Source organism: Theobroma cacao, chromosome 1 (genome assembly GCF_053813885.1).
Source record: "Theobroma cacao isolate CCN51 chromosome 1, ASM5381388v1, whole genome shotgun sequence".
Taxonomy (NCBI): domain Eukaryota; kingdom Viridiplantae; phylum Streptophyta; class Magnoliopsida; order Malvales; family Malvaceae; genus Theobroma; species Theobroma cacao.
The window spans coordinates 15,082,309-15,101,425 of NC_142639.1; the positions used below are offsets into that span (position 1 = coordinate 15,082,309).

The 19,117-nt window shown below is 31.9% G+C and overlaps 1 protein-coding gene across 1 annotated transcript; it reads left to right on the plus strand.

The window, feature by feature from the left end:
• Positions 1–3,704: 3,704 nt before the first annotated feature.
• On the plus strand, positions 3,705–8,151 carry LOC18612606 (glutamate receptor 1.2-like). Its single transcript, XM_018120733.2, has 5 exons — positions 3,705–3,999; positions 4,991–6,336; positions 6,782–7,073; positions 7,176–7,564; positions 7,653–8,151. The coding sequence occupies exons 1-5, from the start codon at positions 3,705–3,707 to the stop codon at positions 8,037–8,039; spliced, it is 2,709 nt and encodes a 902-aa protein (XP_017976222.2). The 3' UTR covers positions 8,040–8,151.
• The last annotated feature ends 10,966 nt before the right edge of the window (positions 8,152–19,117 follow it).

The following is a 19,117-nucleotide window of genomic DNA, read 5'->3' on the forward strand; positions in this document are numbered from 1 at the left end:
TTTTGAAAAAAGAAAGAATACCCAGAAAACTTTCTGGGGATAGCACATGCAATATTCAACTATGTGGAACTCAAAAAGCTGAGAAGTCAGGACGCCTAGCTACCATAACCAACACCGCCAGGTTTTTACCGTTTGAGAGAGGAAGGGATGGCAATGAAAGCAAAACTCATTCATCAAAGCGGAAGGGGAAGGAGACACCGGATCTAGAACAAATTAAATGAAATTAAAAAAAAAAAAAAAGGAAGGAATGAAAAGGCTGAAAATTTTTCAAACAAAATAGTTTATTGGAATGAAATTTAAGGAGCGCTCTTTAGTGAAAAGGAAATGAGAATGATTTTTTACTTTGAATATTGTTTGAATTTGCCGTAGAGTAGGAGGCAATCTACAATGGTTTTCATTTGGCTTGAAAACTGTCTGCAAATATATAAATTTATGCATGGTTTTAAGATTTCAAGACGGGAAAGAAGCAAGTATCGGTTCTCCTTTAATAAATTTTTGTAGTTGAAATGATGATCGTTATTAGTTTCAATGACAGTATCCGTCATGATTACACCGTACAATTAAATTCTCATTGAAATATTTCTAAATAGCCTTTCATTTTCAGTGAAAACCCCTCCTTCCCCTTCATTTCCCCCTATTCCTTAATACATGAGACATTTCATACATTCTACTGAAAAAAACTCGTATTCACGTTTTAGTGTTTGACTGTTAGATGGGCGTTTATTTTTTTCCGTGTTTTAAAAGTGTGGGTGGACTCAATTCGAGGCTTCTTCGGTCTTGCGAATTGATTTATTCAATCTAAACAATCTCCAAGATTAATTCTTGAAGTCTCAATTTCTACTCAGGAATTAGTACCCTATATTTCCAAAATCCTAGAATAATAAACCTCTTCATCTGGCCAACAAAAAAAAAAAACAAAGATACATATAAAACATTTTCAAACAATTGTTTCATTGAGTGAACTTCCTCTTGAAATTTGAGATCTAGAAATCGAAAAAGAAAACAGACCTAGAAATGAACGACATAATACATTGGAGAGGTCTGAGCATTTTTGTTTTATTTGATCTTTTAAAGTCTTTTTTACGCATAAGCTTTTTGTCAATTTGTGTGAATTGATGATTTAATTATGAAAACAATTTTTGCGCAATGGTCTGTTTGTAGGCATCTGTCTGTAATAAGTCCTCTGTCTATATTTAAAGCTGAAGACTCCACGCCGTGTTAATAAATATTCAAACCATTGCATTAATTCAAATAATTTATTTGCCTTTTAAAAAAATTCTTAAAATCATTTTGTAAGGTTTTGTGAGTTTTAATCAGGGATGAAGTCAATTTTTTTTAGTACTTTTCATAAATGAGCTTGAGACATAAGGCGTTTTTAAGAATGGTCCTCCTTATAATTTTATCTATTTTTAATCAAGAGAAAAAAAATTGAACAAAATTATCTTTAATGAAATCGACCCATTCGCTAGGCTCCGCACCTCAACCCGAAACCTATTAACGAGTCAAGTATATTTAGGTTTGTACCTCAAACTGACTCATAGTTTTTTAGCTTTCCTCACCAGACTATTCATCTTTAGAGTATTCCTTACCAGAAAGAAAAACGTTTAAGTATTTTGAGCATTTTGGAGTAGTTTTTGATACACGAAGAAAATCTATAAGCATTTTGAGCATTTTTAAATATTTTAGAGTGATTTTTAATATATGAAGAAAAACTTTCGAACATTTTAAGCATTCATATTTGTTAATTATATTGTTAAATAGAATATGGTGTATTGTTTGAAGTTGTTGATCTTGTTAAATGAAATTCAGTAGTTTTGATGATTTTTGAGAATTATGTGACTAGTTTTTAGGCATTGCGTGACTGATTTTGGATATTACGTTACTGAATTTGAGCATTATGTGATTGATTTTTGATAAAGCAATACCTAAAAATCAGTAAACTCAATTTTGAGGTTCTATGAATAAACCAATAAACTCAAGAACCTAAAACACATATTTTTTTTTTGCTAAGCCATGAAATTGTGCATTTCATAAAAGATAAGTTACAAAACTCCATAACCCTCCAAAGCAAGAGAAAATATATCCCTGTCGGGAGGTCTTGCTCACTCCCCTTATACAAAAACAAAATATACCCTATTTACAAAATATTCCTTGAACAATTTCAACTCAAAATCTCATAAAAAAAATCAAAATCCCTAACAAACATGCTTAACAATTATCCCAATCCCAAACACAACAAAACCGTGAACCACTATAAAACCCATCAAACATGTTTTAGCTGTTCTTTCTCCCTGAGCAAAATCGTTGCCTGCAAAGAGCAAAATCGTTGTTCATCGCTCTTAAGAACCCCAAGATCCACCATCTAAAAAAATAAAATAAAATAAAAACGAGCTTGATGTCATATTTGCGAATTGGATAGCGAGATAGACATATTTGAGTAGAGAGAGAAATCGAGATTTAATTTTAAAATTTTTATCTGGATGGCAGGAGAGAGAAAACTGAAACAATTTTAATTTGTCTGAAATAGTTTAAAAGGTATTATTGTCAAATCATACCAAAAATAGTTAAAATTATAAAAAATAATATTTTTGAATTGGACTTATGAGGAGTGTTATTTCTTACAATTTTTTTTTTCATAAATAGTGCCGATATAAAATTATATATTACTACTGTACACAAATTTTAAACACTTAATGAGTAATTCTGTGTTAAATTTAAAAAAATACTAAAAGAAGAAAGTACAGAACGAAAAAACGAGCAGATAGAACAGTAATAAGCTATATTATATATGTTGTCCATGCATTGTATATGATTCTTTATGATATGATTAGTTCAATAATGAGTGTACTAATAGTAAAATAATTATTTAAAACTAATATTTGAGTGTAAAAGTGAAGTGGTACTTATTTAATTGTGAAAATTTTATCTTATATTTCAGTTACATCACGTGAATAAAGTATTAAGTTTTGTTCAAATGATTTAGACTCTTGAGTACTTACTCTATTTAATAATAACTATTAATTCGTGAATGTTGATTTTAAGTTTAAGTTTTATTTAATTATTTATAAGGAAAAATTTCATAAAAGAAGTGCTTTGCTACCACGGAGAGAGCCAAACCACCTGCAGTCCAAAAATTTTCATCAAGAAAGCTGGGGAAAAGTTATTCTAAATTTCCCCTCAAATTTTATTTTATTAAATTTTCCTTTATATTCTTACCCTACCCAAACACAAAAAATAACAAATCAAGAATTTTAAATTCTTTTCTCCCATATTTTTCCACAAACCGAACAGCACGTAAAAGTTTTGGGAAAAACTTCTTAAACAAATTCACCTCTCTTGGTTTACATTCATATATTTAACTAATTTTCTTCCTCATTAATACAAGGAAATCTTTTTAATTCGAATAAATAGTAAACTGTATTTTTTAATTCTGCAATAGTGACAAGCAAAAGGAGAGCAAAAGAAAAAATTCTATGTCATGACTCATTCTAACATCAAGACCTTGACAGTGTTGTAATGATACCGTCGTGAAAATTTCTTTGCATTTCCCCCAAAGGTTGACTAATTAGCAGTCAGCAGTTTTCCAGTCAGCTTTTAGGAAAGTCCAATTTTAACCGCGGCCAATATTATCTATATAAGAGCATGCAAAGATCATGAAACTGGAGAGTTAATCACAAAAGAAAATAGAAAGGTCTTGTATTCATATGGAGATGAAGAGGAAGAACCAAAATTTGCTTTTATTTGTCATCATCTATCTAACCATCTGTCTTGAAAACTTGAGTGCCAAACCAGTACTTACTAACAAGACGGGAAATGAAATGGCTTATGAGGTTCATGTCGGAGTCATCCTCGATATGGGGTCGTTGGAGGGAAAAATTCTTCAAAGTTGCATTTCCATGGCAATTTCTGACTTTTACAGTGGGCATCATTACTATAAAACAAGGCTAGTTCTCCACACAAGGGACTCCAAGGGAGAAACTCTCAACGCTCTCTCAGCAGGTAAGTTTTCTTGAGTTATTTACATATGGTGCGACATTTATTGTTTTGTCATTTTTATGATCTTCTTGCATCCAACAGTTGACCAATGAGTGCTGTGAGGAGTACCTTTTCCGCTACTCAGTTTTTTTGTTCGCCAATCACTAATGGTTGAAAAAGTCAATAAAAATTACAAAAAAAATTATTTTTTTTGCCCTCTTTCCCTTAATTGTGATAGTTTTTATAATATATCTCAATTTTCCTAGATCTAAAATCATTAACTTGTAAAAAAATACTTGTTTCTTTCAAGCATTTTATTTCCAAAAAAATTTAACCAACCTATGTTTAGTTGTTGGGTGGGCTCAAGCACTTGAAACGAAAACAAGCGATGGCTAAGTGGTGAAAGAAATGGTGCCCCAAATGATAGTCTAAAAGATTTTGTTATGTGGTCCTTTTCGTGCAAAATTTATTTCTAGCACCTGGCTTCTATTGATGCTTGATAACCTTGGATGCCTTTGTTTTTTTTTGGAATACATCACATAGGCTTTGAGATCCTCAACGATGGATTACATAAAACTCATGACCTGGAACCCAGAAAATGAGTACAAATATGAATTTAATAAATGTGGTAGAAAATATTTCGTTTTTGCTCTTGAGATTGAATTCTCATTCTGAATTACAGATACGGTTTAACCGAACCGCACTCTTTCCCATACTAATCTACAAACATCTTGCAATTGTATTGATGTGTCGATTGAATTCTGGGGCTGAGTTGTTTATGGTTGGGCTGTACCGGGTACAGTGTTATGGAATTTTTTGCTGGGCCTAAGGGAAATTGTATGTATTTTGTGCTGGTATACCTCTGTTATCTTTTGTAAGGGGCATAGCCTTGCAAAAATCCTTTGAAAAGAGGTGATCAGTGGTTCCCTATTTTGATCAATGCATTATGAAATTTCAAAAAAAAAAATGATTGTGAAATTATAACTCAGAATCCATTGCAATTTGCAAAATACAGCTCTTAATCTCTTGGAAGATGCCAAAGTGGGAGCAATCCTTGGTGCACAAACATCATGGGAAGCAAAGTTTCTGGCTGAGTTTGGGGACAAGTATAAAATCCCAGTGATTTCATTTTCCACACCTAGTTCCTTTCCGATCTCAACCAGGTCTCCTTACTTTGTTCAAATTGCACATGACCAAACCTCACAAGTTAAAGGTGTCGCAGCTCTTATTGAAATATACAAATGGAGGAATGTCATCCTTATCCATGAGGAGAACGATGGCCTGAATCTTGATGATACCATATCTTACATGGCTGCTTTCTTTGAAGAGAAAAACATACGCATTGCATTTATGAGTGCAATTGCTGCATCATCTGAAGATGATCAAATCATTGAACAACTTCATGAGCTCAGGACATTGCAAACTACAGTATTCATTGTGCATTTGTCTTATTTTCTTACATCTCGCCTTTTCATAAATGCAAAAAGATTGGGAATGATGAGCGAGGGGTATGCTTGGATTGTGACTTCTAAGGGCATGAATCATTGGCATTTAAGAGACTCATCTATCGTTGAGTCAATGCAAGGCGTCCTTGGGTTTAGGTCTTATACTCCAGCATCGGAAGAGCTGCACAATTTTACTTCAAGATTAAGAACAAAATTTTTTACTGAGGGGCCCCTTGAGATTCAAGACATGCAGTTAAATATACTTGGTTTATTGGCCAACGATGTTGCCTGGAGTCTAAAAAGTGCAGCCGAAAGGGTAGCGGTGAAAGTTTCCTTTAACAGCAATCTAGATGCTCGTTCAAACTCAATGGATTTAGATATCTATAGAACATCAATGTATGGTTCAATGCTTCTCCAAGAGATACTGCGCAGTAACTTTAAGGGTTTAAGTGGTGAATTTCGATTCATCAATGGGAAGTTAATCTCAAATGCATTTGAGATAGTTAATGTGATAAGTAATGGGGAAAAAAGAGTTGGATTTTGTACTTCCACTGGCAAAATCACAAGGGAAATATACGAATCCAATCATAGAAGACAGCTGCCTTTCACCAACAATCTTGAATCGATAATCTGGCCCGGTGGATCTTCTACCATTCCACAAGGTCGGATGTTGCAAACGAGTGGTAAAATCCTTAAAATTGGTGTGCCTTTACAAGTAGGGTATCCGCAATTGGTGGAGGTGAAACGTGATCCTCGCACCAATGCTACAACGTTCACTGGTTTCTGTATAGATGTTTTCAAAGCTGCCCTGGAGGGTTTAGACTATCAACTGCCATATCAATTCATCGCTTTCGAGGATCCTAACGGAAAGAGAGCTGGAACTTACAATGAGCTCATTTACCAAGTTTATCTCCAGGTATGGCATTTACCTTCAAGCTAATAAACATTTTCAAAAAATAAATAAATAATTTAGAGTATTAGTCCATAACATTTTCGTAATATTTTATATGATATCCCCCCCACTAACATGTTAAAAATATAAGCACAATTTGTCACCTATATACCCACTTAATTGCCAGCAAATTCTATCCATACTAATGAAATGTTACCAATGAATGTATAAGAACAAATCCTAAAATTCATGGATAAATAATTGAGTTTTAAATCACGATTAAACATTAATTATTACTAAATATTTATGAAATAACGGTGCAATTTACTAAAACATATATATAATAAATAAGCTCTAGATAAAAAACAATCTCCTAGGTGACTGTTTTTTGTTTTATTATTATTATCAAATTTTGACCGACAGTTTTATCTCCCCTTGCATGTCATGTTGCGGTCGGATAACCAAATAGAAATTTGACGCTGTTGTCGGGGACACAACGATCACAGCAAATAGATCCTTGTATGTAGATTTCACGACGCCATACACTGACATTGGCATCGGAATTGTGGCCCCAACCGAGAATAAAGACATGTGGATTTTCTTCAAACCACTTGCGCCAAAACTTTGGCTAACAATTGTTGGTTTTCACATCATAACCGGATTTCTCATTTGGCTAATTGAAAGTCAAAGTCCTCGTCCTAGCGCTGAAAGCTTACCGTCCCAACGAAATGGGTTCCCCTTCTCAATCCTAGTTGGTCGTTGTAAGCGCCTTTCTCTTTCTGAATCAAAATATATGAGATATGCTATATGTATCACAAATAAAGGGTTAAAGGATTAATTTGTTTGTCCACTTAACATTTCAGGGGAACAGTTGAGAAACAACTGGTCAACATTTTTAGCTGTTGTTTCGCTGTTCGTAATGTTTATATTAAGTTCCAGCTACACTGCCACGCTGGCTTCAATGATGACGGTCCAGCATATTGAATTGAACTCCAAGAGAAGTTACATTGGATACCATGTGAGTTCAAATATCACGAAAGGAGTTTTGATCAACAACCTAAATTTTGAAGACGATAGCCTTAAGCCATTTAATTCTATAAAAGAATTTGCTAATGCATTATCAAAAGGAAGCAAAAATGGTGGCGTCTCCGCTATCCTTGATGAGTTGCCATACATCAAGATATTTCTTGCAGAGCATTCTGCCGATTATTCCTTGCTCAAATCCTTGTCTACCACTAATGGTTTTGGCTTCGTGAGTATATCAATATATCCCTTCATAATTACAATGAGAATATTGCTTTTTTATGTTTAATTTCTAATATTGTTGTCAATTTGGTCAGGTTCTTCCTAAAGGTTCACCACTGGTTCCTGACATATCGAAGGAAATTGCAAGGCTGAGGGAAAGCGGGAGGCTTAATATGTTGGAAAATACATGGTTTAAAAGCAAAGCATCACTGACATCTGGGGATAGTGCAGGCAATGTGAGGCCTCTTACACCTACTAACTTTGGCGGGTTGTTTCTTATCAGCGGAATTCTTTCAGTTGTAGCATTTCTCATATTTCAAATACCTTTGCTCAACAAATATTGGCTTGCTGTGAGAAATTGGATGATAAACTCCGTCAATGTATGGAGGCAAGTTCATCAGTTTGGAAAAGAGAATTTCTCCATAAATATTTTTAGAAGGATTAGGACGGTAAATTCTGCTGCAACGCATCCGCAGGTGTAAATGATTTAACTTCAGCAGAGACCGCTGTTAGGACATCTTATTTCCTTTTTTCTTTTTTCTAATTCTTTAAACATTTTTTTTTATTTCTTGGCTTGGTTTTGATTTATGTTACATGTTTAAATATCATAATACATTTTTATTATCCATGAAGAGACAATTAAACGGTTAGAATTTGATATTTTAATTTTAGAAGTTGGATTTGAATCTGTGATATAATAACTCAATATTTTTTCTTTTAGAAAGCAGGATTAAAAAGGTCATAAATTGTCATTTAGGATTGCAAGAAATCATAGCGGAAAGTGGAGTGACCAATCCGCTTGATTCGAATAAAATGGAGCTATAGGATTCAATTCATGAGTTACAGACGGTCCCAAACTCTTAGGCCCCATTTGACATATCCGTGGGATTTGATTCTAATGAAATGAAGCAACGATGGTAGTGAAATTGATGACAAGATTAAAAGTTGCAGCGATAAAATTGAAATTAACGACGAGAAAAAATAACATAATTACATTGTGAGAAGAGAAATTATTATAGTAAAATTTTTATAAATTAATAATCTCAATTAAATAATAGTTTTTATCAATTGTAATAAATGAATAATTTATTAATTTAGAAGGTAATATATTTTAAAAAAATTACATAGTCCCACTTGATATTTAAATTAATAATCTCCTTAAATATATCAAAAGTATATATATAAATAACTATGATTCATTTAATTATACAAAATTAAAAAGCTTTGGGATAATATTTGTGTATTGCAAGAAAAAATTATATAATGTGATTGTTGCTTTAAGTGCATCTTTGCACAAGACAAGCTCCAGCATAGAATTATCGTTTTCAACTTCATCTCCTTTGTCATTTCCTATGATATTCTCAATAATTTACTCGTCACGAATAATGATAATTAGTAATTCGGTAAATAGTTAATATTTGTATAATCACAATACACAATATATGTATTCAAGTTCAATGTTTAGGCAAAAAATAAAGAATATCCTGATAAATTAATTTTTTATTAATTAATGTATAAATTAATAAATTATTAATTTATCGATCCAATAATATCTCGATTAATTAATAAATTTTCATGATCCCAAAGTGTTAGGCATCCGGTTTGTTTTTTTTTAATATAAATTGCATTGTTTTTAACATAAGTGCATCGTACTACATAAAACCTTCCGTATCGTTTGCTTGTTCCCTTTCTATGTTCACTCATTGGGTTCACACTCATTCTTTTCAACTTCATGTTTTGGTTTTCAGATCCGGAGGAAGTTGGATCCTAAGTTAAGGTACTCCCTCATACTCATCTTTCAGTAGGTTTGCCCTGACACTCAATGATAGTACCCATACTCAGAGTCACTCCGTTGGTAGTCAAGGGTCTTTTGCATGTGTGTATAGTTGTTTTAATGTAAATTATGAGACTTGTTGTAAACACTATATGTTTAGTTTAAACAATAATGTCGTCATAGGTTGGCAAGTGATAAAACTATTTTGAGGATGGTATATGCTTGGTTGCATGATTTATTTTCGAAGAAATTATTATTGGAGATTACGAATTATAGATATGAAAGAAAGAGGGGTGATAGATGGACTAATAGATAGGTTTTCATAGAGAGGCTTGCTTAGGCCTAGTGGGCTATGCCTATTGGGCCCATGCGCGGGTCATAGCTTGAGATTGGTCTGTGACAATATGTCATGATCAAACTTGACAATCAAATTCATATTCAAATGCATAGCTCAAGTCAAGTTTTAGACTTTAAACATTAAGGTTAAGCAAAACTAAATATTATGTAAGCATGTGACTTGACCAAATACAATGGATGAACTAAAATTAATTTTCATGAAGTTCAATGGGTTCATCATAACCAATTCGATATGCATAATCAATTAATCAATTCTGAAATAATCAATTAAGTACATTCATAAAGCATATTCCAAGAACTGATTTTACACTAAGCATTTTAACATTTAAATTTCTTAAGAAATGATGTTATCTATGCAAGCACATGAGTAATAATAACATCAACAAATTCAAACATTTACTCATGCATTTATTTTCATCAAGAACAAGTCATAATAGCATTTTTAACACAAGGCACACTTGTTTAAGTTTTACATCATTAAAATCATTGTTACCTTAAGAATATCAAACATTGATGGAATGTTTGTTCATTTGCTTGAAAACTTTCATCAATGCCAAATTATAATGCTCAAGATCACACTTAAGAAAATTCTTTCAATAAATTTGACAAAGCATGAGAAAATCACCAATGAATAGGAAATTTATATGCATGTATCAAAAACAATTTGTTCAACCAAGCTATTGTCGTAACGTGCGGGTTCGGGAACCCGATCGCTAGACGTGGCTGTGAAAACTCACTAAAAAATTAAACTAGGAGTCGCCACCAATCCTTTTTTTTACTAGGTGCGATTGGCTACCTATTGACTCGATTCTAATCGATGCAAACTTAAATTAATTTTAAGCCCACCGAAAAAAACCTTAAACCGGTCTACAATTTTTTGGATCTAGGTTCGGGAGTACGGTTACGCCCGGGGAAGGATTAGCACCCCTCGGACGCCCGTTCCATGAACGGTACCATTTTTAGATTATCCTATTGGGCTTTACTTTTTAATTTCACTAGATTTCCTTAATTATTATTTTTATTTTATCTCCTATTTAACCTAAAATGTAATGCAAATGGGTGGCGAGATGAAATGCATGGCGTGAGATAAAAATGCCGGACAAATAACCTTTTATCGAGGATATTTTCCGAATCCGCCCATCATACTGGTGGGACTCGGGATATTCTCTCACCTAGGGAGTTATCCGAGAAACTCGCCTTCGCGAATTCGACGAATAATTCCCGTCTTCGGGGTCATCGTACGTTTTCTTTTTAAAATAATATTTCATGCATAATGAACCTAATTCGGGCAAAAGCCTTTTATTAAAGATGGTTCTCGAGCCTTCCCATCACACTGGTGGGACTCGAGGACATCTTTTCACTTAAGGAACTTTTCGAGAAATACCCGCCTTCGCAGGATCCCCGAAAGATCCCATCATCGGGGCTTAAACTCGAAAACAAAAATATTGATATGCAATGATATGTATGATGCAATATGTATATGCTATGCTAATGCAATTTTTTATTTTTTATTATCATTAATTATTTTTATTTTATTATCATATTTCCTATTCTTATTTCTTATTATTACTATTTTTTTATCTTTATCTTTACATTTTTTTTGTTCTAATTTCTTATGTTTTCCATTTATACTTAGACAAATTGCTTATAATTCTTCATTATTTTAGTAAACAAAAATTATATATTTTATTATACTATTTTTCATTTTATATATTTTTTTATATTTTTATTATTTACATATTTTTCATAAGCAAATCTTTTATTCAAACCTAATGCCTAAGATCTTACTTCATATGTATACTATTATTATTTTATTTTTTTTATTCTTTATCTGCACATCTTTTATAGTTTATACCACTTAATACTCAATGTTTAATTTTAAATTAGTTATTTTTATTATTTACTTATTTATTTATTTATTTAATGTCATGTATATTACATTTTCGTAAATTAATTATTTATCATATGTTTGAATTGTTATTACTTTATCATTATTTATTACTTATTATTATTTTTGTCAAGTAAATTTTACCGAGTAATTTTTTGTATAATCAAGCTCTTTATTTACTAAGGATTTCGGAATCTTGAAATCGAGGCCCTCCCATCATACTGGTGGAGCCTTGATTCAGATCCCGAGCCTAGGGAACATAAACTCGGGATTGCGACTTCTCGCATCTCGATCGATTATCCCATCATCGGCCTGTTATACTTATAGTTAATATTATAGTATTTTGTATTTATTTTATTATTCATTATCTTTTTTATTGAAGAGTTAATTATTTTTTTTAGATTGATTCCCATATCTATTTTATTATAATTATTTTGATACTTAACATAATATATTTATTTATATTTATTTACATTTATTCATCTATCTCTATTCACTATATATATATATTTTAATGTACATAAATATTTCCCATGCTCTTTTATATATTTTATTTAAGAATACCTCACTAATAGCCTAATAATTTTCAATTTCACTTACTTATTCTATATGTAGCTCTTTAACTTACTATTTATTTCATTCATTTATATATATTTCATTTAGCAATCTATTTTTTTGTTTTGCATATTTACTTCCCTCACCCTTGCTAAACATTCTCCTACATTTATATTTTTTATTAGCTATATATATATATTTTTATTTTTATATTGTATTTTTATATATAGATTTATATCTCTCTATGTGTATTATCTTCTTTGTCCTAAAAATAATATCTAAAAGATTTTGGAAGCTTATGCTAAAGTAAACCAATCCTAATTCTAAAAGACATTCTTCAGAAATTTCTAGGGCACTGTATTAAAATATTTTCAGATTAATCATATGAAGCTTAAATTGAATTTTATAGATTAAATCCAAACAACTCAAACCATAATAACCTAAGCAATTAAATCATTATGAATCAATTAGGCAAAGGAGTGAAGTTTTCCTTACCTGATCACACTAAATTACTTCAAGACGATTAGGCTAACCACAACTGGCACTAAACGCGCCATTTGGCTCTGCACAGCACCTTCTGGAGCACCAAACGACGCCGCACGGCTTAGGGGAGATGGACTTCCTTTTCTTATTTTTCTCTCCTTACTTTTCACCTTTCTTTCTTCTCTCTATGCCGGCGGTACTTTCTCTTTTTCTTTAAAAATGCTGCCTTTCTCTTCTCTTCTCAAATCATCTCCCACCGGCGGCTAACACTCCATCTATTTCTCCTCTTACCGGCAGCAAACACTCCAGGCTGTTACTCCTCTCTCCGGCAGCAAACCTCCAAGCTGTTGCTCCTCCTACCGGCGGCAAACCAACCCAGATTTCACTCCTCCTACCGGCAGCAAACACTCCAGATTTCACTCCTCCTACCGGCGGCAAACCACCCCAGATTTCACTCCTCCTACCGGCGGCCAACCTCCAAGCTGTTGCTCCTCCTAACCGGCGGCAAACCTCCAAGTTGTTGCTCCTCCTACCGGCGGCAAACCAACCCAGATTTCACTCCTCCTACCGGCAGCAAACGCTCCAGATTTCACTCCTCCTACCGGCGGCAAACCAACCCAGATTTCACTCCTCCTACCGGCGGCAAACCTCCAAGCTGTTGCTCCTCCTAACCGGCGGCAAACAACCCCAAATTTCACTCCTTCTACCGGCGGCAAACAAACCCAGATTTCACTATTCCTCTGCTCAAAATCCCAAAAAACCCCCACTCTCAATAATCAATTCCTATTTCTCTTTTTTTGATTGATTTTTCAGTGCTCATTGTGGAATTTTTCTGGGTGTGACTGCTGGAAATTTTTTTGTTGCAGGTTCCTCCTCCCCGAAATGCTACAGTGCCCCCTCTCCTTTATACTCGATTCTCGGGTTCTGAGGGGGGCACGCCCCATTGCCTTGTCCCTGGGCACCCAGGGGCAAGTTCCACTAACCTGCCAGACGCGAATTCTTCGCGTCTGGCAGGTGAGAGAGGTGCCTGGCAGGGTGCGTCCGCACCCTGCCAGTCGTACCTCTCTCCTTTCTTTTTTCATCATTTTTCATTTATTCATTTTTCATTTTTTTTTGTTTATTATATTTTTAAATTTTACTTGTTTATAATTTAGTGTCTACAGCTATATCATCAAAATCAAGAATAAATCAAATTCATTTAAATGAAATCAAGGAGATTTTGCAAGAAAATCATTTGACAAAAATTTAATTTCTCTTTTCAAAAACTTTGTGCTTGGAACATATAAGATTTGAGTTTGACATGCTTGGTGTAAAATCATGAGCTCAAAGTCATTCAACCTCATTCAATTATGCTCTAAATGATTTATGAAATGTGTAATAAGCATAATGAATCATGTTTAAGCATGTTAAGGGTCATTTTCAATTACTCATCAATTATGTATCAAAAATGCCTTTATGATCATTCAAGCTTGCAAGCAATCATGAACATCCAAAAAGAGCAAGTCAAAAATTATTTTCATCATGATGCAAACTTGTTCAAATCATAAATCACTATAGGCTCTAAGATGGCAAGCATTTCTCATATGAATTCAAGTAGTCAATTAATGTAAGGCTCACCATTAACCAATTTGAACTATTCAAGGAATTTCTAAATCTCAATATTGTTCAAATCATTAATTTATCATAGACTTAAGGAAATAAAAGAATCAACTTTGAAAGTTCACTTTTCCTGGTTTGGATTATTATATTGAATGACAATGTAACTGATCAAATGTGCTCATATGCTATCAAATCTTTCATGCTCAAGATTATGTTCAAAACCATTTTTTAAAAAAAACAATTATATGAAATCGATTTCACTAAACATGAGGAACTTTTATCAAAACAATATTCACAATCAAGTAAAATCAATAAGGAAAATGATGATATATTAAAGTTTAAATATAAGTGCATAGTTTTAGTCTCATAGGTTCATACTTTCTTCAAGATTATGTGATTTGTAACATTTATATCATTTCAATCAATTTTCATAATCAAGGTTTGTCAAAAAAAAACTTAAGGAAGAATTATGCACTCAATATTCAAGCAAGAATAAACAACAAAACATTTTCAATCAGAAATGCAAAAAACTTTTAGAAAACAAACTAAATCAAATTATTCCTCCTTGTTCTAGCACACTTGCCCTTTGGAGATGAGGATCTTTACTTAAAGGCGGTTATACCTATAAAAGTAAGACCAAGCTCTGATACAAATTATTATAAGTGTTAGCTCAATGAACAAGTGATAAGAATGTCCAAAATAAGGGTGAATTGGACTTTTAAAAATTTTGGAGAATTAAAAACAAGATGCTATAGTCGATTATGGTTGTGATCCTATAAACCGACTAACTTCAATGCCTTTCAATAAATTTTGTAGTCGACTATAAAAACTTAAGGATTGATCTTAGACCAAAAAACTCATTTTGAAACTTGTAAGAGAAATTTCAACAAAAACCTTAATGTGCATGCAAGTTTTAATCAAATCTACTCAACCAAACATATGCAAATGATCACTTGAAATACTTAAAAAGTTCTTCAAATGTAAACCAAATAAAGCCAACTTAAAAAAATATATCTCAAGAAATATTTTCAACTAAAATTAGGTAAGTGATGATGGTAGAAAAGATTTGACAAAATAACAACCAAGATGTGAAAAGTATGAATCAAACGACAAGCACTTTATGAAGTGGCTTCTCTTGAAATGAAATATGGCTAAACAAAACAATGATAAAATGATGACATTAGGTAAAAATCAAAACTTCTTCAAAATGATTTTCTACTTGTGTTAAAATCAAAGCAAATGATTTTTCTAAAATAAAGTTTCAATAATAAATTACAAAGCATAAAAGTAAATCAAGACACAAAGATTTATAATGGTTTAGCTTTTCAAGTGCCTACATCCACTCCCTTGGTTCTCCAAGGAATTTTCAATCCGCTAAAAAGATTCTTGCTTTTTAACAAGAAATGATAACCGTTACAATAACTTTTAACCGGTTCAACCAAAAACCTATGATTTTAACGGGTTCACCACAAACCCAAGGGTTTAACGGGTTCACCACAAACTCATGAATTTTAACGGGATCACCACAAAGCCATACTAACTTTTCAATGCTAAGTTAGAATCTTTACAAAGGTAGCAATAGTGCCTCTAAGAGGTGGATTTTGCTAGTTTGGTATAATAGAGAAAGAATGCCTAACATTGGGTAAAAAGATAAGATGTAGAGATGGAAGTGAAAGCACAAAGAAATTTTAGCTCAATGAGGCTTGAATTCTTTCATTTTCTTTCAAGACTTTGATCCTCAAGAGTTTGGCATTTTTCTTTCTTCTTCCTTAACTTGAAATGTTTCCAAATGGTCCTTTTTATAGTTTAAGAGTTTTAGAGCCGTTGGACGTGATTAAGGCAAGAAACTAGTTATTTTCCTTTTGAATTTTGTGTCTAACGGTCATTTATAGTCGAGTATCAAAGTTCTCTAGTTAATCCACTTTTAAAAAGCTTGTATTTTTTAAGGCTGGTTTGGTGTAGTCAACTACGGCTTCTTTATAGTCAACTATGTCTATGTAGAGTCAACTTTTTCATGCTTTTGAATTATCAAGGTTAACTATAGGAGTTACAGGGTCGACTATGGCTATGTATTTTTCAAGTTTCCTTGTTCGATCTTGCCCATTCCGCCATAGGATCGACTTGCCTTGCTCTAAGATCGATTTGAGCTTTGTTTCTGCAATATTCCTTGACATTTTGGCACTCAACTTCAACTACTTCTTCCTTGTGATCAAGTTTTGGGTTGAGAATGAACTTCTTGGCATGAGATAACCTTGGCGATCTTTGAATGCTTTGAGATAAACTTCACCATTTGAGAACCTATCTTGCAACTTCAACATGTCAAAGATAAATGTTAAAGGGATCATAAATAGAAATTTTTTAAGTAAATTTAACACTCATACAATCACGTCATTCAAGCTTGTAGACATTTATAGAATAAGTGTGTGATAATTCAATAACTTCAAAACTTCATACAACTAAAACAATCAAGCTTGTAATCATGTAAGAACAAATGTATAAAAGCTAAATCATTTCAAAAATTTATCAAGGATCATTCAAATATTGTTGAAGCAAATTTTGTCATAATCAAAACTATAATAATCTTAAAGCAAATATAAAAGTTTTACTGTATTAAGAATAGTAGACTACTGTTGGTTATAAAGTAATTTTTAATATATTCTACATTTAAAGCTAATGAAATTGACAAGATTAATAAAAAAAATTTTTAGATTAAATAGTTGTAATTCTCAAGAGCTAATAAAAAAGACAAAAAAATGAATTGAAACGTACACAAGAAAGCTATTTAAAAAATAGGTACAAAAAGGAAAAAAAAGTGAAGGAAAGGCCTTTGTGATAAATCCCATATTACTTGAAAATAGAGCACCTCAAGTTCTATAAAATGGTAGGAAGAGGGATTGATATGTTTTTGTTGTTCCTTTATCAGACATTAGTTAGATCGTTAAAATAATGGTTTTTTTTTTACAAAATATTTCATCAATTAAAGTCAAATTTCAATGGACATATTCTTTTTCGACAGAACTTTTAACTAAAAAATTATGTTAGATATTCCTAAGTTGGTCATGTTATTTCGTCAGAAAAGAAAATTCTGTTGGTAATAGTTAAACCATTATCGAAGAATATTTCTATCGTTAATAATTTAAAAATCTATTCATAATAATTTTTTACATTATTAAATTTTATAAAATAGTTTGTAATTTTTGTCAAAAATCAGTTGGTGATAGTCAAAAGTGACTTTTTTAATTTTATATTATTTTTCTTATTTTCTTTAATTTTTATATTTACTTTTAAACTAATCATATGAAAATTAAAATACACCTAAATAGCAAAAAATAAAATACTAAATTTTTATTGATCAAAAAGTAATATTTTACAAATATGTTCATGATTTCAATTTCATTAGTTTCTTTTTTTTAGATTTAATTGGTCACCTCTAATGTGATTCTAAACTTAACTTTCTTTTCAATTTAAAAGGAAAGGGTTTAGTCTAGAAAATGGATTTGGATTCCAAAGTATAGTTACGTCCAAAAAAGGTATTAGCACCTTTGAGATGTGAGTTTGAAAAATGATACCAATTAATCATATATTATCTTAATTTTATCCACGATAACTAACCCTTGACTTTATATTTAATTTTATTTCTCTTAATTATCAATTTTTTTTCTTCTCGTTCCTTTTCTTTCATCCTATCTTTTTTTTTTTTTGACCTATTATTGAATATTGGATACTTTTCTTGAGTTTTTCCAACACTTTTGGTAAAGCTAAGGAGTCACTCACCTCAATAGGATTGGTATATTATGGAAAGGTTTAGATTAAATCTTCTATTCTTTTTGTTTCTCTTTGTTCTTTTCTTTCACCTTTTTTTTTAATGAATTTTGTTATATATTTTATTTTTTCCCTTTTTATTATTTCTTTTTTCTTAAGAATTAATGAAAACCCTTGATAGAATTTTAAAAAGATTTCTCACATACGAATTTTTAGGAAAATTGTCACTTTCAACTTTCTTATAATCCCATCATTGGTTGATTTTCATTTGCTCGCAATTTTTTATATCTTTTATCTTTTTCTTTTTCTTTTTATTCTTTTTATTTTTCCTTAATATTAAATGAAACCCCTTGATATTGAAAAATTTTCTAATTTTTTCAACATTTTTAATAGAATTTTAAAAATTTTCCTCATTGAAAAATATTCAAGAAAATTGTCACTTACAACTTTTTTAAAATGGTGTGGTGGGGACAAGCTAAACAACCTAATAATTTGTTAATGAATAATCTTGTGAAGTTTCCTAAGTTGGGGGTTATATCAAAGGAAGGAAAAAAGAAGAAACAGATTGTTGGATAGCAAAAACCTCAAAAAAAGTGTTTAAAATTTAATATGGATGGTGCTTCTTGAGGAAATCTAGGAAAAGTAAGAGTTTGTGGTATCTTACGAGACAATAAGGGTGATAATGTAGCTTTATTTTCCAAGGCCATAAAGATAGCTGATTTGATATAATAGAACTACTTGCTGTGAAGGAAGCTTTTACCTTTTATGCAACATCTCGATGGGTAAATACACATAAAATGATTGTTGAAAGTGACTCATGTAATGTAATTAAATGGGTGCATGATTCTAGTAATGTTCCTTACTAGTGGCTGTGAAGGAAGCTTTTATCTTTTATGCAACATCTCGATGGGCAAATACACATAAATTGATTGTTGAAAGTTACTCATGTAATGTTGTTAAATGGGTGCACGATTCTAGTAATGTTCCTTAGAGAATGAGGAGTATTATTACACAAATTTACAAGATAAGCGAAAAACTATTAAATTGGGAAATTGATCATATATCCAAATATGCAAATGAAGCTGTAGACCAGCTTGCTAAGGAAGGAGTGATGAGGGCACAAGATTCATATTAGGTTTAGG